The sequence below is a fragment of the Rattus norvegicus genome, chromosome 2 (genome assembly GCF_036323735.1).
Source record: "Rattus norvegicus strain BN/NHsdMcwi chromosome 2, GRCr8, whole genome shotgun sequence".
NCBI lineage: Eukaryota > Metazoa > Chordata > Mammalia > Rodentia > Muridae > Rattus > Rattus norvegicus.
In genome coordinates, this window is record NC_086020.1 from 150908512 (window position 1) to 150932182 (window position 23671).

Genomic DNA, 23671 nt, shown 5'->3' on the forward strand with positions numbered 1-23671 from the left:
CACAATAATGTAATATTTTTTCACAGAACTCTAACGAAGCAAATGAAAGAGATATATGAGAAGAATTTGACGTCTGTGCAAAAAGAAATACAAGAAGTTATCAGAAGATGATCAATATGGCAAAAATGGCCTTACAAAGGCATTCTCCAATCCTACATAACACTAGAACGTTGCTCAATTATGTTTATAGTAGCTTTATTTGAAATAGCCAGAAACAGGAAAGAACATAGATATTCCTAAACCAAAGGATGTATTAAAAATGTGATAATTCTGTATAATGTGAGTATTGGTCAACTATGGCACATTTGTAGCAGAGGACTGCCTTGTCTGAATGAGAGAGCATACAGTTAACCCTGTAGAAACTTGATGTCCCAGGAAAGGAGGATGCTGACAGGTGTGAAGTAGGGGTTGCTACATGGATGGGCAAACTCTTTCAGAAGCAAAATAGATAGGAGATTGGGTGAAGTACTCAGGGAGGGCAGACCATAAAAGGGGCAATATTTGGAATGTAAATATATAAAATAATTTAATAAAAATACAATGACATAATAAGATTTGCAAATGAGTTGAACTCTAAGAAATAATCCTGAATGTGATAAACCAAGCCCCAAAGACACTGATTTTATGTACTCACTTATTAGTGAATGTTAGCTTTCAAGTAAATGATAACCATGTTACTATCCAAAGAAACAGAGAGGCCACATAAGGATAGTTCAAAGGGGTCCCTATGAATCTCTGTGGGAAGAAGAAATAGAAAAGACCCCTGCCTGATGTGTGGAAGAGACTAGGGAATTGGAACCTGATTGTTTATGTTGGGTGAGGAAGGAGGGAGAAAATACAGGGACAAATAAATGGAATTGTGTGCTATTTTAGGAAAAAGCTAGAAACCCAGTGCAATGGAAACTCCTGGAAATCTAAGAAGTGACTATAGCCAGAACTCCTATAGATTGGGATTGTGAAGCCTTAACTAGCAACCTCCTTTAATCAGGAGAGGCCATTAGTGAAGGTATTTGGGCACTGATCTAGATATATAATCTTCAACCTACAATTTGTCCTACCTATAAGATGTTCTGTATTAAAGGCTGCCCAGAAATAATGGGAGTGGCCACCAATTGCTGGTGCCGACTGAGACACATACCACAATGGAATCCTACACATGATAATGCCTGAAATGCCAGGATCTAGAGTGTGGATAGCCAAGAGAATAGAATAGAACCCAGAAAAAAACCAAAAGGACTGCCATCTGACCACCTAAAAGTCTTGATTTTTTTTCCTTTCTCGTTTGTATCCCTTTGAACTACTTTGTTGTCTAATTGCTCTGGCTAGAACTTTGAGTACTATATTGAGTAGATAGGGAAAGAGTGGGCAGCCTTGTCTACTCTCTAATTTTAGAGGGGTTGCTTCAAGTTTCTCTCCATTTTGTTTGATGCTGGCTTTTTGTTTGCTGTTTATTGCTTTTGTAATGTTAAGGAATGGGCCTTGAATTCCTGATTTTTAAGACTTTTCACTTGAAAATATGTTGTATCTTTTCAAGTCCTTATACTACTTGAAAGTTCTAGACAGGGCAATTAGACAACACAAGGAGGTCAAAGCGATATAAATTGGAATGGAATGATTCAAGATATAGCTATTTACAGATGAAATGATAGTATACTTATGTGATCCCCGTATTCCACCAATGAACTCCTACAGCTGATAAACAACTTCAGTGAATGGCTTCATATAAAATTAACACAAAGAATTCAGCAGCCTTCCAATACTCAAAGGATAAATAGGCTGAGAAAGAAATTAGAGGAAAGATACCCTTCACACTAGGCACAAATAATATAAAGTATCTTGGTGTCACTCTATCCAAGGAAGTAAAAGATCTGTACAATGAGAACTTCAAGTCTGTGAAGAATGAAATTGAAGTAGACCTCTGAATCTGGAAAGATCTCCTATGCTCATGGATTGGCAGGATTAACATAGTAAAAATGGTAATTTTACCAAGGGCAATATGCAGATTCCATGCAATCACCATCAAAATTCCAACTCATTTCCTCATAGAGACTGAAAGAAGAATTCACAAATTCATCTGCAATAACAAAAAACCTACAACAGTGAAAACACCATCCCTGACCTAAAGCTATACTGCAGAGCAGTAGTGATAAAAGCCACATAGTATTGAAACAGGATAGACAGGTAGATCCATGGAATAGATCTGAAGACCCATAATTAAATCCACACACCTAAAGTCACTTGATCTCTGACAAATAAGCCAATACCATCTAGTTGAAAAAATGTACAAGAATGCAAATTGATCTATTCTGATCTCCTTGTACAAAGCTCAAGTCTAAGTGTATCATGAACCTCCATATAAAACCAGATACTCTAAATTTAATTGAGGAGAAAGCTGTAAAGATGCTCAAACACATTGGCTCACAGGAAAATTTCTGAACAGAACACCAAAAAATTGCTCAGGTTCTAAGATAAACTAAGACAAATTGGATCGCCTAAAATTGCAAAGCTTCCGTAAGGCAAAGGATACTGTCACTAGGACAAACAGCAACCTACAGTTTGGGAAAAGATCTTTACCAACCCTATGTCTGCTAAAGGGCTAAATATAAAATATACAGAAACAAATAAAGAATTTAGCCTCTGGAGAACCAAATAACCCTATTAAAATGGAGTTCAGAGCTAAACAAAATATTCTCATCTGAGAAATCTCAAATGAATGAGAAGCACCTAAAGAAATATTAAACATTCTTAGTCATTAGGGAAAGGCAATTCAAAATGACCATGAAAGTGCATCTCATACCAATCACAATGTCTTAGATCGAAAACCTAGATTAGAAAAGATGCTCACAAGGATCACTCCTCCATTGCTGGTGGGAGAGAAAGCTGGTTCAAGCATTCTGGAAATCAGTCTGGCAGCTCCTCAGAAAATTAGACATAGTACTATCCGAGGACCCAGCTATACCACTCCTGGGCATATACCCAAAAGATGCTTCAATATACAACAGGGACACATATTCCACTATATTCATAGCAGCCTTATTTATATTAACCAGAAGCTGGAAAGAACCCAGGTGTTCCTCAACAGAGGAATGGATACAGGAAATGTGGTACATTTACGAAATGGAGTACTACTCAGCTGTTAAAAACAATGACTTCGCTCTGGGAATCGGAAGATAGGGGCACTCAAGCATCAGGTTCCTTGCGGTCCAGAAGGGACCTGAAGGGACCCAGTCAACAGTTCCCTGCACCCAAATCCCGTGGGAGGGAGAGCTAAACCTTCAGAGGGGCAGACATGCCTGGGAGGCCAGAAGAGACTACACTCTGCTCACATTTCTGACTCCAGAGGAAAACACCTAAGGCCATCTGGGACCCCAGTGCATTGGGGCCTTGAGAAAAGGTGGCACAGGCCCTCCTGGTTGCGGGTGAGGGGTTAGGGGGATGTTGGCCTGGAAACCGGGAAAGGGAATAACAATTGTAATGTAAATAATAAGTACCCAAGTTAATAAAGATGAAAAAAAAAAACAAAACAAAAAAAAAGAAAAAAAATCAAAACAGAATGAAATCCTATTTGGGACATTAATCTGCAAGGCCACATTGAGGCACATCTGCCATGACTCTATTAAGAGCTCATACTTGAAGACATATGATAGGCACTTAGCTTTCAAATGATTTAAAGTGGTCTTGAAGACACATAGTAGGCCCTTCTTTTTCATATAGTATCAAGAATGAGCTATAGTCAGCAAAGGAGCTCACAAGGGACCATGAGTCTAAGTCAGGGAGGCCACTAAAGGGGTCAAGACTAAAAGGCCAGGGGTTTAGTTGGTCTGCAGAGGAGAGACATGTGAGGGAAACTGATTTCTTAGCTTTACGCTTTGTCCAATATAACCGTTGCTTGTTAACACTTGAAATTCTCCAAATTTTTTTGAAACCTATAGGCCATTTTTGAATGTGCTTTGAAAACACTGCCTACTTCTTTTGTGGTAAGTATGTGTTAGTCATAGTCTAAGCTACAGGCCCTACTTTCACTCACCTGACCTTGCATTTGGTGAATGGTGCCAAAATGAAAACTACCCTGTCGGCAATTTTAAATAAAGCTGTAGGTTAATGATTGAAAACAAAAAACAAAAAACAACGACTTCATGAAATTTGCAGGCAAATGGATGGAACTAGAAAATATCATCCTGAATTAAGTAACTTAGTCACAAAAGCCCACACATTGTATGTACTCACTAATAATTAGATATCAGACAAAAATCTCAGAATAACTATGATACAACTCATAGACCATATGAAACTGAAGAAAATTAAGACCAAAGTGTCGATGCTTCAGTTATACTTAGAAGGGGGAACAAAGTAATCGCAGGAGGTAGAGTAAGAGAGGGATCTGGGATGGAGAGATGAGGGAGAGGGAAAGGGGGCAGGTTCAGGTATGGGAGGAGAGAATGGGGGAAGAAATACAGAGGATCAGGAAATTGAATTGAGGTATGTAGTAGTGGGGGATGGTGCACTGGGGGCAGCAACTAAAAAGTTCCAGATTCCAGGAAATTAAGAGGCTCCCAGGACCCAACAGGGATGACATTAGCTGAAATACCCAACACAGGGGAGAAAGAACCTGTAGAGACCATATCCAGAGGTTAGGCATGACCTCTGTTTGAAGGATGGGGCCACTCAACCATCTCAAAAATATTAACCTGGAATTGCTCTTGTCTTAAGGATGCAGGGGCAAAGAGTAGACTAGAGACTGAAGGCCATCCAGAGACTGCCCTTCCTAGGGTTTTATCCCACCTACAGACACCAATCCCCGACATTATTGTTGATGCCAACAAGTGGATGCTAACAGGAGCCTGACAGAGTTGTCCCCTGAGAGGCACTGCCAGAGCCAGACCAATACAGATGTGGATGTTTGCAACCAACCTCAGACTGAGAAGAGGGACCCCATAGGAGGAATTAGGGGAAATACTGAAGGAACTGAAGAACATAGGAAGAAGAAAAATATCAACCAGTCAGACCCTTCAGAGCTTCCAGGGACTAAACCACCAATAAAAGAGTATACATGGAGGAACCCATGGCTCCAGCCGTATATGGCATATATAGCAGAGGATTGTCTTATCTGGCATCAATGGTAGGTGAGGCACTTGGTCCTGTAGATGCTCAATGCTCCAGCGTGGGGGAATTCTAGAGTTGTGAGGTAGGAGTGGGTGGGCATGAGAGTGGGTGAGGACCCTAAGAGGAACAGGGCCTGTGGCAGTGGTATAGCAGATTTGTGGTGGGTAAACTGGCAAAGAGGATAACATTTGAAATGTAAATAAATAAAATAAACAATAAAAAGGTAAATGAAATGATGTGTACTGGTCTTCTGCTATACTCTCGTTGGTGCCTAGTTCAGTTTTCATTAGAGTGGTTGCATCTAGCAACTGATAGAAACTGGTGTAGACACTTGAATCAAAAGCCAAACATTAGGCGGAGCTCAGGGAATCCTGCAGAAGAGGAAGAAAGTAAGGATTCTAGGAGCCAGAGGGGTCAAGAACAACACATGAAACTCAAAGAATCGAGTAACCTGGGTTCTTAGGAACTCCAACAGTCTGAACCAACAACCAGGGAGCCTTCCTGGGACTGACCTAGGCCCTCTCAACATATCTAAGAGTTGTACTGCTTGCTCTTATTGTGGGAGTCCTAATGGTGGGATCAGGGTCAGTCTAAATCTTTTGTTGCTTTTTAAGATTCTTTGTCTCATACTGAGTTGCCTTTCCAGCAAAAATACAAGTGGAGGTGTCTACATTGACTGTCCTTTGATATGCCATGTTTAGTTGATAGACATGGGAGGCCTGTCCTTTTCTGATGAGAAAGAAAGGAGGAGCGGATGTGGATGGGGTAGAAACAAGATGGAGTTAGGGTAGGGGAAGGATGAAGGGACACCACAGTTGGGATGTAAAAAAACCACAAAAAGGAAACAAATATGTTAAATAAATACATATTAATATAGTAAAAGTAAATATTAGGAAAATATGACCCTCTTTCAATTTCAAAAGAAAATAAAATTATGATGTTCCATCGAAACATTCTCAAAATATCAAAATACTACTAAATTATGTTAAAGTTCTTATGTTTTTGGGTTTAACATGGACTCTTTACATTATAAATAGACAGAGAACAAAACAGAAAACCCATATGCTACATTAAGTAAAAAGATTTGGAATATGGTAAAAGCTTCAGGTGTTTTGCATTTATTTAGTGCCTGAAAAATACTTTTCTATATATATAAAAACAAAAATTTGTCAGACCAACTAACCCTGTAAGATTCAGTCTTCCAAAATAGTGTTGAGTTCGTTGGTAGAACAAGTTCATATTTTGAAGGTGTGAATTTGTATTCTCCAACCTTGACAAAGGCAACTTCTCCAGCATTATCCATGTGCCAACTGAGTATCTCATAATATGCACTTTCTATGTCTCCGTATAAATCAGTCTCTATTTTGCTTTCATCATGTGTAGTGAATTTGATTTTCCTAAAGTAATTCCATAGCTAATAATGAGGAGTAAGAGAAGAGTTAAAAAAGTAAAAATACAAGTAATTTGTAAACATTTAAATACTTAAATAAAGATTTGTGAAGAAGGTAGATTGATTTCATATATAATTCATACTATTTTCTTTTTTTCTAATGCCGTTTTTGTTCACACACTCTGATATTCTTTAGCCACAGGTGACAATTAAAACAGAATGATTTGATAAATTGAGACATACTGTGCATGTAGCATGCATACTGGGTTATAAAGTTTTAAAAATGATGGAATCTATCTCATAAATAATTTTACATTATACTTTATTACCATCACAATATATTAAATTATTACAACACAACAAATAGTATTTTAGACATACTAGATTAAACAATTTGTGAAATTTAATTTTACCTATATTTCCTTGCTTTTGGTCTCTGGACAATTTTAATATGCCACTGATGTATACTAAAATTGTATGTATTTGCTAGAGGAAAATAAGCGTATATGACAGTTTTACAGTATAATATCTCTGTATCAAGAGACAAGGAACAAGAGAATGTTTAGAATAATTTCATTCCCTTACTCCACTTTCCTTGTGTAAAGATGCAAAGGTCTACAACTGATTTGTTCTTTTGAAACTCTCAGTCAAGTAGAGAGACTGGGAAATCAGACTCTAAAAGTTAAATTCAATAAAGTTAAGTTGTTGTCTTGTCATAGTTTCCTCCTAAATTCAACCATATCATCTTTTCAGGGAGCCTCTTTAAGTAGTAAGGCAAACATCTCAAAATAGCTTTAGGAAGTCCATGTTACTGAGTACTTTCACTAGGTAGCTTCCTGACAGAGTAAGCAAGGAAAGCTGAAAGTCCTTCTCAGCCTCTGTTAAATTGCAAAGAAGAATCAGACAAGACAAGGTGCAGAGAAGACTTTTGAGATCAGTCCATCTGCTGGGAGAAAAAGAAGCCAGCTGAGGTACCTGGAAGTTATTTAGACCAACTAGGGAAGGACACACCATTGAGCGGCCTGAAAGCTATTCTCAAGGTTCAAAGATTGATTTGTGAGCTGTCACCCATGCTAGGTAGGCCTAGGTGTTGCACCTGTCTTAGAGTCATTTCTGTTCCTGTACCTAACTCTTCACCCATATTCCTTTAGGTTACCCCAATAAAATTCATTGGTTGAGTGAGTTGGCCTTCGGTGGTGTCTGATTGTGGTGTGTTTAGGGCTCCCTATGTGGGTGAGTAGATGTGTGTGTTGCATCTCCATAGGAAAAGTTGTATCACATCACAGTTGCTTTTGTAGAAAGAATGTTGAAAAGGGCACAGAGCAGGTAATGGTTGACTGACTTTGGAAACTGGAAATTCTTTATTTCTCAGAAAAATTCCACTTTAGCTGGAATAAAAGAGATTAGCAGAATATTTCCTTGAGAACATGCTTCTGAATTGTTAGTTTCCATTATGGCCTTGGTGAGAGGTACAATAGTTCATGGGACTGACATTTAATCTATATGATCAAAGAGACTTTGAGAAGAATTCTTTCTTCTCAATGAGAAAACAAACTCTATCCAACTAGCTCTTCTCCTCATTAATATTAGGTAAGTGAGAGTATACTTGTTTAGCATAAAGGAAATAAATTACACAAGACATATGCTTGATCTTCATCTAACCTACCTGCTGTACTTGGATTTCTTTTTTTAAAAAAAAGGACTTATTGTGGTCAAAACCTCTCCATAGACCAGCAAGACTGGGATCTGGAGTGTTTTGGTTCTGTTAAATATTGTGACCACAGCAAGGCATACATTTATGAAACATTATTTACCTTTGTTTTAAAAAGAGTATTATTATTTTTCCTGACCTTTATACTAGTGATTAAGGCTATATCCTGAAAAAATTTACTAACTGGATATATTAAGAAAGTGTTTTAGTTACCATTTACTACTTTGTGTACCTGGCCTCTTGTTTCCTTCTATCTGTTTTCCTGTCTTTCTCAATGTGTATGAAATCAATGTCAAAAATCATGAAAATTAAACACATATTCTAAGTCCATGAAATGTCCTCCCTTCTCCTTATCAACAATCAAGCAAATACATGTTCAAAGATTTCCACAGTCTGAACCATGCCTTAATCAGCCTTCCTTCAGTTTCACTGGCTTGATTTTTTGGGTAGTGGCACATACATATTTCTCTAACATAATAATAATTTTCAAGAATTTAGAAATGCCAGGTGGCTATTGGGCATAGCTCTAGTCCCCCAGACTGATTCAGGGCACACAGTGTAAACTAGTCTCGTGAGGGGAATGATGAGAAAGAACAGGAGAGTTAAAATAAGAAGGAGACAAAAACAGTGTAATTTAGAAATGTTCAAGTAAAGAACAGAATTTCAATGGTTTTCTAGTCTTGACTATTGGTAGGATAATCTTAAAACATAAGTAAATACTGCGTAAAGCTTTGGTTTCGTTAAAAACTACTCTATATTGATACATTTACCAGCTTTTTAGATTCACAGAATGAAGAGTTACCTGGGTGACTAAGAACATCCAACACTGAATGCAGTGCAGGCCAACCTGAAAATGAAGGTTAAATGGAAATGCAAGGGTCCCAGCCTCTGGCAAATTAACAGTGTTTTATATAAGTGTAAAGGGGTAATGATCAGGTGAATAAGAAGTAACACATTAGTGATGTTAAGTGGGCCTCTTGTGGGGCTGGCAAGAACAAAGCAGGGATGCTCAAGTTCCCTTTCTTTTCTAAATATGTGTGTGTGTGTGTGTGTGTGTGTGTGTGTGTGTGTGTGTGTGTGTTTGTGTATGGAGGGTGGAGATGGACACAAACAAGCAAGAATTAAATGGATGATACAAGTCTTTGCAAGACTGCTCATGTTTTACCAACATAAATTGTTTGACAGATGATTGAGGAAGACAGAGTAGATGTGGATGTCATAGATACCAGCTATACTCTTTATCCCCTGATATCCATTCTTTTTTTTCTAGATCATGTTATATTGTATTAAGACCTCATTCTCTAGTCTTTCTTTTAGATAGATAAGACAAATTGTTAAAACAAAGTTCTGAAGTGTAAGGAAAATTGTGTAAAATATCCAGGACTCATCCTAACCTGGAGGGACATAAAAGTCTTTGCCTCACATGAAGCTGATGTTTTGGAATCCAAGTAGGGATCTTAGATTACAAGATGCATGCTGGAAACAGGAAAAAGACCAAAGGAAGAAACCAGAGTCACTACCACATGCTTTACTCCTAGACACATTTACATTTCATTTTTGTGAAGAATAACAGATTATTTTGTAAAATGCATTATTAATTTTTTTGTGAGACAGGTTTGTTATCATTGAAAACAAACCTAGCAATTTGGTAGAAAATGTGGACTTGAGCAATCAAGTCACCCAGATAAGTTGTGATGGTATAAAATCATATGGAAGCAAGTCAGCAATTTCAATGGTATGAGCATGGGAGTAAAGTCTTGATTGTACATCATGCTACATCATAGGATCAAATAACATACCTTCCCGGACTCAAAGTCAGGTATAATTGGACATGCTACATTTTCCCTATAATCTTCTGTTATGCCAGCTCTGCTTAAAAGATCCATGGCATAAGCTATAAGATACACAGCTTGTTTGACATTGTTTGTAATTCTCAGCTGAGATGTGTCCAGATAGGTATTTTTCAGATCCTCCAGTTTCTCCTCTCCAGTGCAGAGCTGATCAGACATGGCATACAATCTGTCTTCTTTTCCAGTCATATTTACTCTGTGGTCCACATTGTAAGGCACACTGCTGTTGGGCCAGGTACAGTTAAAAGCAGTTTGCCAGAATTCAATGGTCAAGATATCATTTGGATCCTTGCTAGGGTGTACATCATAAAGAAATTCTTTTAATCCTGGTATAACACTTCTGGGGATTGCAAATCCAATGGTTCCACCAAAATAGGGAAAATACCCAGGCTTTGCAATGAGAGCTGAGGTAATCCAGGCTTCACTGGCTATCCATGTCCTGTCTGTTATATTATGATGAACCACTTCCAGCACAAAGGGGCTGAGATGAATGTCAGTTGCATAAAGCACAATGACTTTGGCAGTGGATTTCTTTACTTCATTAACAGCTATTTGCATTTTCTCATTGGAGTAGACTTTTGGAATAGTTTCAGAGAAAGCAATGCAGAGGTTGGACAACTCCATTTTTTTCCTAAGTGATTTTACTCCGTGTTTACCATAATCATCATCAGTTGCAATAGCACCTACCCAGACCCAGCCAAAATGTCTTATCAGATTCACGATTGCCTCGGACTGGAACTTATCACTGGGTATTGTGCGAAAAATGTTTGGAAATTGAATCCTGTCACTGAGAATTGGGGAAGATGAAGCATAGCCCACCTAAAATTGGAAATATTTATAGTTACTGGAAAGCAGGAGCTAAAAAGTAAATGAAAACAACAATCTGAGAGAGGGCTAAACAGTGATCCCTTTGTGCTCATATCCTTATGTAGACAATAACTTTCTACTGGATCTTCTACTTACTGGGTAGGGATGGGGACAATTCTGATAACACTTTGGCTTCAGCAGCAAACCACTGAACTGAGAATAGGACCCCCGTTAAAGGAATCAGAGAAAGAACTGGAAGAGCTTGAAGGGGCTCGAGACCCCATATGTACAACAATGCCAAGCAACCAGAGCTTCCAGGGACTAAGCCACTACCTAAAGACTATACATGGACTGACCCTGGACTCTGACTTCATAGGTAGCAATGAATATCCTAGTAAGAGCACCAGTGGAAGGGGAAGCCCTGGGTCCCGGTAAGACTGAACCCCCAGTGAACTAGACTGTTGGGGGGAGGGCGGCAATGGGGGGAGGGTTGGGAGGGGAACACCCATAAGGAAGGGGAGGGGGGAGGGGATGTTTGCCCGGAAACCAAAGAATTATTATTAAGTATTAAATAAATTAAAAAAAAATTGAAAAAAATACACTTTGGCATCTCTTCAACAAAAAGATTTCAGGACTACCAATTGTTAAGATAAAAACCCTTGGGGTTGGGGACTTAGCTCAGTGGTAGAGCGCTTGTCTAGCAAGCGCAAGGCCCTGGGTTCGGTCCCCAGCTCCGAAAAAAAAAGAAAAAAAAAAAGATAAAAACCCTTAGTATCACTAGTTTACATAGGTGGGACTCCAGCAGTTTCAAAATGCTCTCTTGCAGTTTCCTCCATCATGCTGGATATTTTTCACTTACTGAGTCAGGATATCCAATCTCTTCATCATCTGTAGCATCTCTTGTGCAGAGATGATGGCCTGATTCCAAGTTTCAATCTGCACACTTACATGACTTTGTCCCTGGGTATTCTTCTTGTTTTACTTTTGATCTCTTAATTATGCTGTTTTTTTCTTTTGTCGTTTAGTTTTCTGCTTTCAGGACTCCTGTATATGTAGGTCCTAACACTTGTTTTGAGCGACATGAAAGAATGGACTACTCCAATCAGAAGAGTGAACACCTTGTCCTACAAAGTTACCAGAAACTATCTTTTTAGTGCACGTTGTCAGAGAAACGAAAGGCATGCCTTCCTCATTTCCTCAGTAGTCCTCCTTTGCTCTTTGTATTTAAGGAGACCTCAGTATGGAGATCAGGTGAGCAGGCATTCCTGACAATCCTTCAGGTATCTTTGCGTAGCAAATCTTATAAGTGCGGACAAGTACCCTACATATTTTACCTTCTCACCATCCAATCTCATTCTCTTACAATATTACTTTCATTGTGATGTTCTATAACTCCCCAGGTCCAATTGATCTGTTCATTTACACTGTAATCCTGCTGTGTTGTTTTTCTCTTGTCATTTGTATCCTCTTATTCCGCCTTCTGATATTTGTAGTTTCCTTTCTAACCACACAAACAGCAGGTTTGTTGAAGCTATATTTTAGGAATGAATGCCAGTAAGAAGGAGTGCTATCAGATTTCTGAAGTTTAGTGAATTATTTATCATATAAAATCTTGTTACTTGGATCAACTCAGTCTTTGTTTCTTTCACAAGAAAATATCTTGATAACCTAAAATTTTTGTTTCTAAATATATACATTTTAAACATATGTTTTATTACTTTCTTATTTCTGAGAATGATTAAAAGTCATTATGAAGAAATATACTAAAGGTTTCCAGTCTATATATGAATTCATTAGAGTTTAGGGCAGATAGAACTCAATAGCAGCTGCAGTTTGAATGAGCTGCATGAAACTCAGCCCAAAGATATGTGCCAAGTTGCCCGCCTTTCCTTGCATTCTTTTCCACTGTACTTTGTTTTCTCTTCTTCTCACTCACATTTCAAGTTCTCTAAATTAAATACTGTAGTTGATGGACATTATGGGTCATTAACTCAGCACTTGTCTACAAGGAACCGTCCCTGGGTTTTATCTGGAGTGTAACAAAAGAAAAGGGAAAGAAAGGAATAATGGAAATTAGGAATGAGGGATTGGAAGGACGAAGAAAGAATGAAAGAGATAAAGGAAGACAGAAACAAAGAAGAAAGAAGAAGAGAAGAGGAGGGAATGTAGGATAGAGGAAGGAAAAGTTAGTGTAGAATCTTCCATAACTTCAGGTTCACCAATCATTTTGCTCAACAATCAGGTCAACACATCCCGACACTTTACTGACCCAGGCTTTGTAATAATTCTAGATACTTTTATTTTCCTAATAATTAATTCTTTGCCATTACTTATTCTTGTATTTACTTATATCAATCTCTCTGGGTTTAAAATATCCTATTAATGTCAAATCCCAATCTCATTTTAGCATGTCAGTATGATTTTGCTTATGACTTCAAGCATCAATAGAGACCCAAAGGAAACCATGTGCTTTATTCCAATCACCATCCAACTACCAAGTATTTATGGATGACCTCTAACCTGCTCCACACAGTGATCTCAGTCAATATGTTTGTCAGTTGAGCATGATACTATAGCAGTTTGAGCAATCTCCTTCTAAATAGGTTGTGATTCACACTGCCAGAGCTTGGGTGAACAGAGTAACTTGGAGAACCCGGACTGATTCAATCTTTTCTCTGTATCTTTTGGCAGCATCTAAGGACTCATAGATATGTGCAATAATTTCTATATACTCTTTGTATTTCTCTTTCTCCCTCCCTCCCTCCCTCCCTCCCTCCCTCCCTCCCTCCCTCCCTCCCTCCCTCCCTCCCTCTCTCTCTCTCTCTCTCTTTCTTTCTTTCTTTCTTTCTTTCTTTCTTTCTTTCTTTCTTTCTTTCTTTCTTGACAGCATTTCCTTGTACAACATCCCTGAATTTTGTGGCACTCACTTTGTTAAACAGGCTGACTCTACCTCCTAAGTTCTTGAATTAAAGGCATGTGCAGCCCCCTCCTGGTAAGTGTTTGTATTTCTTTTTAAGCACACTATTTCAAGATACCTGAGGTATGTAATAATCTCCTAGAATTCTCGAAACTGCAATTGACATTGTTGATCCTCCTGCTCCAATAATTCCAACGAGGTATTTTCCAGTGCTGTTCCTAAGGTTAGGCTTGTATTCTTCCTGACCTGTTAGAAACACCAAAGCTGACTCCATTGCTTTGGTGGTGGAGAAACAGTTGTCAAATATCTGGTAGCCCAGAGTGTGTTCAGGTAAAATGTCCTTTCTCTCATTAATCTCCTTGATGGTGTGGAGCATGGTTTTCATCCAGCGGAAACCCCGGAAATTAAACCTGGAAACGAAAAGCCTTGGTGAGTCAGTGACCACTAATGGGCCTAGAAAAGAGAAAGCAGGTCACGGAAGAAGCTTCAGTTGAGTGAGTGATTATAGCATTTGCTGAAGGAACAACAGGTGTCTCAATTTTCTGTACACATCAAAGTTTTAATTCTTTATAAGTGATTGGCTTACATTTTCTTGGCTTATATATCTCTTTTATGCTACTACATTTTGAAATTTGTTCTTATTTCTTTTCAAAATTATTCTTTTATTGACAATTCTCTTAAGCAAACAAACTTAATCTCTCAGAACAGGCTTCCTCACTTCACTGCCTGTCACTGGAAACAATGATTTTCTCATTTTGGGCCTTTTTCCTTCCGAATAGTAATTATATCAATAAAATAATTATAATTCATTAAATCCTTACAGCAGACGTTACTAAAGTCGTAATTTAAATTTCTGTAGTCTATGCTTCAATTACAAAATACAACTTGCTGCTGACGTATGTTTAACTGAAGTTGTCTTCCTGTTACTCTCATGTAAAAATGTAGATATCAGCTTCCGATTTATTGTTTGGCGTCTTTTACAAAGGGACATACTGCCCCTGCATCTCATCACCACATTGCTTTCAAGGCCTTCAACATGAAACAACACCAAAACCTTCTCTTCATGTCCTCTTCTCAGCTGTATTCTAACCGTAATTTAGCAAAAACACATAGCAATCATGTGAATAACTGATTTTTTGCTATGCTCTGTAGCTAGCTGTACCATTTAATTTTATATCTTTACTTTAAATCATCCTGTAATTTAAATACATCAAAGTAATTCAGATATTTACTATTAACTTGTATTTTTCTTCCTGTCTATGTGAGTGCATATTCTGTTATGTGTGGAGAAGAGATGGCAATGATAAATGTCTTTCTCAATTACTCTCCACCTTAATGTAGGAGACAGTGTTCCTCACTGATTCTGGATCCTGACATGGCTAGCCCAGGCTTGCAGGAAGCCCTAGTGGTCTTCCTGATTCTGCTTACTGAGTCTTTGGGTAGCAGATTGCCACCATGCCAAGCTGGTTTCGGGTGGGACTTTAACTCAGGTTCTCTTCATTGCAAGGCAAGATCTTTACAAGATGAGGCTTCTCCCCAGGCCCTTCTATTGAATTTCTATTTTGGTACAGATTTTGTTTTCATTTAGTGTTCAGCTGTTGAGATCCTTTGGTGCTGTGTACTATAAATACAGTAACCAAGAAGCTATTCTCTGCCTCTTTATCCAGAAAATGTTGATCTCTTTAAGGAAGAAGAATCAATATATATATATATATATATATATACATATATATATATATGTATATATATGTGCATGCATTTATCTCAAACAAAACTGGGATGTGAATAGATGTATGAGCAAAGAAATTTAAAAGCCATGTATCTTAGACTATAACAGTTACACAGAGCTTGAAGGATGATAGAGAGCTGGGAGAGCACTGCAGACAGGGGTGAGAAGTTACTACAACCAGAGACAGACTACAAGTAGAAAAAGCAGTCAAGCATAGAAAAAAATCAGTAATTTTAAGACAGAGGTAGGGATGTAACAGGATAAAGGAGAAGCAGAAAGCAGAAGAGACTAGAACAGAACATTTTCTACCATCTTGTTACTTAATTTCCAACTTCACACTGATAACATTGTACATCTTCTAAATAAGTACTGCAGTACATTTTATTTTATTTTATTTTATTTTATTTTTCATCTTTATTAACTTGGGTATTTCTTACTTACATTTCGATTGTTATTCCTTTCCCGGTTTCTGGGCCAACATACCACTACTAACCCTTCTCCCTCCCTTTCTTTATGTGTGTTTTCCTCCTCATCCTCCTCCCATTACCGCCCTCCCCACAACAATCACATTCACTGTGGGTTCAGTCTTGGCAGGACCGAGGGCTTCCCCTTCCACTGGTGCTCTTACTAGGATATTCATTGCTACCTTTGAGGTTGGAGCACGGGGTCAGTCCATGTATAGTCTTTGGGTAGTGGCTTAGTCCTTGAAAGCTCTGTTTGGTTGGCATTGTTGTACATATGGGGTCTCGAGCCCCTTCAAGCTCTTCCAGTCCTTTCTCTAATTCCTTCAACGGGGGTCCTGCTCTCACTTCAGTGGCTTGCTGCTGGCATTCGCCTATGTGTTTGCTGTATTCTGGCTGTGTCTCTCAGGAGAGATCTGCATCCGGTTCCTGTCAGCCTGCATTTCTTTGCTTCATCCATCTTATCTAGTTTGGTGGCTGTATATGTATGGGCCACATATGGGGCAGGGTCTGAATGGGTGTTCCTTCAGCCTCTGATCTAAACTTTGCCTCCCTATTCCCTGCCAAGGGTATTCTTGTTCCCCTTTTAAAGAAGGAGTGAAGCATTCACATTTTGGTCATCCTTCTTGAGTTTCATGTGTTCTGTGCATCTAGGGTAATTCAAGCATTTGGGCTAATATCCACTTATCAATGAGTGCATTCCATGTGTGTTTTTCTGTGATTGGGTTACCTCACTCAGGATGATATTTTCCAGTTCCAACCATTTGCCTACGAATTTCATAAAGTCATTGTTTTTTATAGCTGAGTAATATTCCATTGTGTAGATGTACCACATTTTCTGTATCCATTCTTCTATTGAAGGGCATCTGGGTTCTTTCCAGCTTCTGGCTATTATAAATAAGGCTGCTATGAACATAGTGGTGCACGAGTCTTTTTTATATGTTGAGGCATCTTTTGGGTATATGCCCAAGAGAGGTATAGCTGGATCCTCAGGTAGTTCAATGTCCAATTTTCTGAGGAACCTCCAGACTGATTTCCAGAATGGTTTTACCAGTCTGCAGTTCCACCAACAATGGAGGAGTGTTTCCATCTTCTGAGATCTCAATTTCTTTCCTCAGAGGCTTTAAGTTCTTATCATACAGATCTTCTACTTGCTTGGTTAAAGTCACACCGAGGTATTTTATATTATTTAGGACTATTATGAAGGGTGTCGTTTCCCTAATTTCTCAGCTTGTTTCTCTTTTTTTTGTAGAGGAAGGCTATTGATTTATTTGAGTTAATTTTATACCCAGCCACTTTGCTGAAGTTGTTTATCAGCTTTAGTAGTTCTCTGGTGGAACTTTTGGGATCACTTAAATATACTATCATATCATCTGCAAATAGTTATATTTTGACTTCTTCCTTTCCAATCTGTATCCCTTTCATCTCCTTTTGTTGTTTGATTGCTCTGGCTAGAACTTCAAGAACTATATTGAATAAGTAGAGAGAGAGTGGGCAGCCTTGTCTAGTCCCTGATTTTAGTGGAATTGCTTCAAGTTTCTCCCCATTTGGTTTAATATTAGCTACTGGTTTGCCGTATGTGGCTTTTACTATGTTTAGATATGGGCCTTGAATTCCTGTTCTTTCCAGGACTTTTATCATGAAGGGGTGTTGAATTTTGTCAAAAGCTTTCTCAGCATCCAATGATATGGCCATGTCGTTTTTAATCTTTCAGTTTGTTTATATAGTGGATTATGTTAATGGTTTTCCATATATTAAACATCCCTGCATGCCTGGGATGAAGCCTACTTAATCATGGTGGATGATTTTTTTGATGTGGTCTTGGATTCGGTTTGCAAGAATTTTATTGAGTATCTGTGTGTTGATATTCAGAAGGGAAATTGGTCTGAAGTTCTCTTTCTTTGTTGGGTCTTTGTGTGGTTTGGGTGTAAGAGTGAATTTGGCTTCATAAAAGGAATTTGGTAGCCCTCCGTCTGTTTCAATTTTGTGGAATAGTTTGGATAGTATTGATATGAGGTCTTCTATGAAGGTCTGTGAGAATTCTGCACTGAACCCACTGGACCTGGGCTCTTTTTGGTTGGGAGACCTTTAATGACTGCTTCTATTTCGTTAGGAGTTATGGGGTTGTTTAAATGGTTTATTTGTTCCTGTTTTAACTTCAGTACCTGGTATTTGTCTAGGAAATTGTCCATTTCCTCCAGATTTTCAAGTTTTGTTGAGTATTGCCTTTGTAGTAGGATCTGATGATTTTTTGAATTTCCTCTGATTCTGTAGTTATGTCTCCCTTTTCATTTCTGATTTTATTAATTTGGACACACTCTCTGTGTCCTCTCGTTAATCTGGCTAAGAGTTTATCTATCTTGTTGATTTTCTCAAAGAACCAACTTTTGGTTCTGTTGATTCTTTCTATGGTCCTTTTTGTTTCTACTTGGTTGATTTCAGCTTCTGAGTTTGATTATTTCCTGCCTTCTACTCCTCCTGGGTGTATCTGCTTCTTTTTTTCTAGAGCTTTTAGGTGTGATGTCAAGCTACTGATATATGCTCTCTCCTGTTTCTCTCTGCAGGCACTCAGAGCTATGAGTTTTCCTCTTTGCACAGCTTTCATTGTGTCCCATAAGTTTGGGTATGTTGTACCTTCATTTTCATTAAATTCTTAGCAGTCTTTAATTTTTTTCTTTATTTCTTCCTTGACCAGGTTTTCATTGATTAGAGCATTGTTCAACTTCCATGTATATATGGGTGTTCTTCCCTTATTGTTATTGTATACCAGTTTTTGCCCATGGTGGTCTGATAGGATTGATGGCATTATTTCTATCTTTTTGTGTCTGTTGAGGCCTGTTTTATGACCAATTATATGGTCAATTTTGGAGAAAGTATCATGAGGTGGTGAGAAGAATGAATATCCTTTTGTTTTAGGATAGAATCTTCTGTAAATATCTCTTAAGTCCATTTGGTTCATGACTTCTCTTAGTCTGTTTACGTCTCTGTTTAATTTCTTTTTCCATGATCTGTCCATTGATAAGAGTGGGGTTGTTGAAATCTCCTACTATTATTGTGTGAGGTGCAATGTGTGCTTTGAGCTTTAACAAGCTTTCTTTAATATATGTAGGTGCCCTTGTATTTGGAGCATAGATATTTAGGATTGAGAGTTCATCTTGGTGGATTTTTCTGTTGATGAATATGAAGTGTCTTTCCTTATCTTTTTTGATGACTTTTGGTTGAAAATCGATTTTAGTTGCTATTAGAATGGCTACTCCAGCTTGTTTCTTCTGACCATTTGCTTGGAAATTTGTTTTCCAGCCTTTCACTCTTAGGTAGTGTCTGTCTTTGTCTCTGAGGTGTGTTTCCTGTAGGCAGCAGAATGCAGGGTCCTCATTGTGTATGCAGTTTTTTAATCTATGTATTCTTATTGGGGAATTGAGTTCATTAATGTTGAGAGACATTAAGGAACAGTGATTGTGCTCTGCCCCCAGACCGGGTGAGAGAGAGACCCAACCGCCTGGTCAGGTGGGCACTCCTGAGGCTGCAGAGCAGAAGAGACCACCAACACTGCTCACCCCTGCCCACATCCCTGGCCCAAGAGGAAACTGTATAAGGCCTCTGGGCTCCCATGGGGGAGGGCCCAGGAGCGGCAGGACCCCTGCCTGAGACACCGCTGGAACCTGAAAGAAACAGACCGGATAAACAGTTCTCTGCACCCAAATCCCGTGGGAGGGAGAGCTAAACCTTCAGAGAGGCATACAAGCCTGGGAAACCAGAAGAGACTGCTCCCTGCACACACATCTCGGACGCCAGAGGAAAAAGCCAAAGACCATCTGGAACCCTGGTGCACTGAAGCTCCCGGAAGGGGCGGCACAGGTCTTCCTGGTGAACTACTAGTTCTGGTGAACTAGTCAATGGGGGAGGGCGGCAATGGGGGGAGGGTTGGGAGGGGAACACCCATAAGGAAGGGGAGGGGGGACGGGGATGTTTGCCCGGAAACCGGGAAAGGGAATAACACTCGAAATGTATATAAGAAATACTCAAGTTATTAAAAAAAAAAAAGGAACAGTGATTGTTGCTTCCTGTTATATTTGTATTTGGATGTGAGATCATGTTTGTGTGGTTTTCCTCTCTTTGTTTTGTTGCCCAGGTGATTAGTTTCTTGCTTATTCTAAGGTGTAGTTTGCCTCCTTTTATTGGGCTTTACCATTTATTATCCTTTGTAGGGGTGGATTTGTAGAAAAATATTGTGTAAATTTGGTTTTGTCATGTAATATCTTGGTTTCCCAATCTATGTTAATTGAGAGTTTTGCTGGATAAAGTATCCTGGGCTGGCATTTATGTTCTCCTATGGTGCGTATGACAGACATCTGTCCAGGACCTTCTGTCTTTCATAGTCTCTGATGAGAAGTCTGGTATAATTCTGATAGGTCTGCCTTTATATGTTACTTGACATTTTTCCCTTACTGCTTTCAATATTCTTTCTTTGTTTTGTGCATTTGGTGTTTAGACTACTATGTGATGGGAGGAGTTTCTTTTCTGGTCCAATCTCTTTGGATTTCTGTAGGCTTCTTGTATGTTTATGGGCATCTCTTTCTTTAGGTTAGGGAAGTTTTCTTCTATGATTTTGTTGAAGATATTTACTGGTCCTTTGAGCTGGGAGTCTTCACTCTCATCTATACCTATTATCCTCAGGTTTGATCTTCTCATTGAATCCTGGATTTCCTGTATGGATTGGACCAGTAGCTTTTTTGTTTTATATTATCTTTGACCTTTGTGTCGATGATTTCTATGGAATCTTCTGCTCCTGAGATTCTCTCTTCTATCTCTTGTATTTTGTTGGTGATGCTTGTGTCTACGGTTCCTTGTGTCTTCTTTTGGTTTTCTATATTCAGGGTTGTCTCCCTTTTTGCTTTATTTATTGCTTATATTTCCATTTTTAATTCCTTCACTTGTTTAATTATTTTTTATTGTAATTCTTTCAGGTTTTTTTGTGATTCCTCTCTATAGGCCTCTATTTTTTTATTTATGTTTTCCTGTGTTTCTCTAAGTGAGTTCTTTATGTCTTTCTTGAAGTCCTCCATTATCATGGTCATTTGTGTTTTAAAGTCAAGATCTTGCTTTTCTGTCGTGGTTGGATATTCAGTGTTTGCCTTGGTGGGAGAATTGGGCTCCGATGATACCATGTATTCTTGGTTTCTGTTGTTTGGGTTCCTGCACTGGCCTCTTGCCATCAGGTTGTCTCTGGTGTTACCTTGTTCTGTTATTTCTGACAGTGGCTAGACCGTCCTATAGGCCTGTGTGTCAGGAGTGCTGTAGACCTGTTTTCCTGTTTTCTTTCAGCCAGTTATGGGAACAGAGTTTTCTTCTCTCAGGCGTGTCGTCTTTCCTGTCTACTGGTCTTCACCTATTCCAATGGGCATGTGTCCTGAGTCTACCAGGCATGTCACTTGGAGCAGAAAAGTTGGTCTTACCTCTGTTCCTGTGGCTGAAGTTGCTCCTGGCGGGCTGCGTTTGAGCTCTCTGTGAGGGCAGCAACCAGAAAGGCCTGCCCTGCTTTTTCCTGGGCCCTTGTGCACAGGGGTCCCAGATGGCGTTAGGTGTTTTCCTCTGGAATCAGAAATGTGGGCAGAGTGTAGTCTCTACTGGCTTCTCAGGCATATCTGCCCCTCTGAAGGTTTAGCTCTCTCTCCCTTGGGATTTGGGTCCAGGGAGCTGTTGACTAGGTCCCTTCAGATCTGGGCGGTCTTTGGACTGCAGGGGACCTGCAGCTTGAGTGCCCCTATCTTCTTGTTTCCAGAGGCCCTATACAGTTTCCTCTTGGGCCAGGGATGTGGGCAGGGGTGGGCAGTATTGGTGGTCTCTCGTGCTTTACAGTCTCAGGAGTGCCCACCTTTCCTGGCTGTGAGCTCCCTATCGCATGGGGTTTGGGAGCAGGGAGATGTGGGCCGGGATCAGCGAGGTTTGGGCTCCAGCTCAGTACATTTTAAAAGAAATATAGAATGTCTACTCCAGTGTGTTATTGTTTCTCATTGCTTAGAAAACTTTTTCCACCTTTTACTATGAGATAATATCCATTTTTTGTTGATGTGTGTTTCATGAATATAGCAGAATGTTTTTTCCTCTTTACACATGCATTCTGTTAGCCAGTGTTTTTTTAATAGGGGAATTGAGCTCATTGATGTTTAGAGATAATAATGAACAACAATCAGAAATTTCTGTTATTTTGATGTTGGTGTTATCATAGCATGTGTTGGTTTCTCTTCTCTTGGTTTTACTTGTGTGAAATTATTTCTTGTGTGTAGTTAGTCTCATTGTAGTGAAGTTCAATTTTAGTGCTTATTAAGGGCTGAGTTTTAGGATGTACGTTGCTTAAATTTGATTTTGTCACAGAATATCTTGATTTCACCATCTATGATGATGAAAGTTTTGCTTGTTATAGTAGTCTGTGCTGGTATTTGTGATCTCTTACAGTCTTCAAGACATGTGACCAAAGCCTCCTCTCTGCTGGCTTCAGTGTGAGAGGATGTACACAGTCCTGTAGTGATTTGAGGTTCCTGGATTCATTTAGAAGTTGAAACAATTCCAGATGTCTCTTAAATGCTTTCCAAACCAAAAAGGTTGTCACATCTCACACTAAAACTAATCAGCCAATCTTGACTCTTGGATGGTCCTATAGACTGAACTCCCAAACAAAGTGCATATGAGGTCTAGACCTGGGTTCCTGCACAATGTTGCAGACATAGTTTAGATTTCATGACAGTCTCTCAAGACTTGGACTAGGGGCTGACCCTGACTCTGTTGACTGCCTGTGGGTCCAGTTCCCTTAAATGGATTGTACTGTCTGACCTCAGGGGAAGAGAATATTTTTAGTCCTGCAGTGAATTGATGTGCCAGGGTGGGTTAATACCCAGGAGGTGGAGTGACATCCTCATTCTCACAGGTGAAAAAGTACTTATCTTACTACTAATGTTGGGAGATATTTTATGAGGGGAATTCTGTGAGAAAAGGAGGTGTGGTGGTCAGCCTGTAATGTCAATACAGAGATGATAGATAGATAAATATATAGATGATAGATGATAGATAGATAACAAACACACAAAATTAACATTAATTTCATTTCAAGGTCTACAAAATATCCACCTGCCTGAGCTTATAATTGTATCTTTAAATTAGTCAAAGTTATTTTTTTCAGAATGAAAAAAGCTATCTGTCCCAAAATGGGTTATTTACAATATTGGAAAAACTGGAATAATCTTCAACATCCAGTGGTGTGGTGGCTTCTCAGCTGTATGGGAATATTTTCTACTTTGAAATAATTCTTCAATAGAGAGATGATACAGTAGTGTGAACTTAAAGGCATTGAAATAGGCAATAGCTATCCTACAATGATTAAAACTACATAGAAAGGATGGGGCATCCTTAAAGATTAACAAGGAAAACATCTCAAAGTAAATAGGTGAGGTTTGGGGGGAGATTTCTTCATTCCTTGGTTTCTATTATGATTGCCACAGTACTACTACATACTATGTGTCATTTTTCTTCAAACATTTCATAAATTTAATGTGTGTATGCCTAAACCAAAGCAAGATATATGAACCCTCTTCTTTGCATCATTTTGTTGTAATATTTGCAGAATAATAAAAATCTTCCTTTTTTATATAATTTAACCTATGGTCTCCTGAAACTCGTTTCTTACAATAGTTTTGGTTTCCATATCA

The 23671-nt window shown here is 38.8% G+C and overlaps 1 protein-coding gene across 1 annotated transcript in view; it reads right to left on the bottom strand.

Annotated features, from left to right (window-relative positions):
• Nucleotides 1-23671, bottom strand: part of LOC120100835 (vomeronasal type-2 receptor 1-like) — a 31491-nt gene that overhangs the window by 5243 nt on the left and 2577 nt on the right. The window contains 3 exon segments of the mRNA XM_039103698.2: nt 6287-6517; nt 10004-10873; nt 13897-14188. Coding sequence (XP_038959626.1) covers nt 6287-6517; nt 10004-10873; nt 13897-14188 — 1393 coding nt within the window.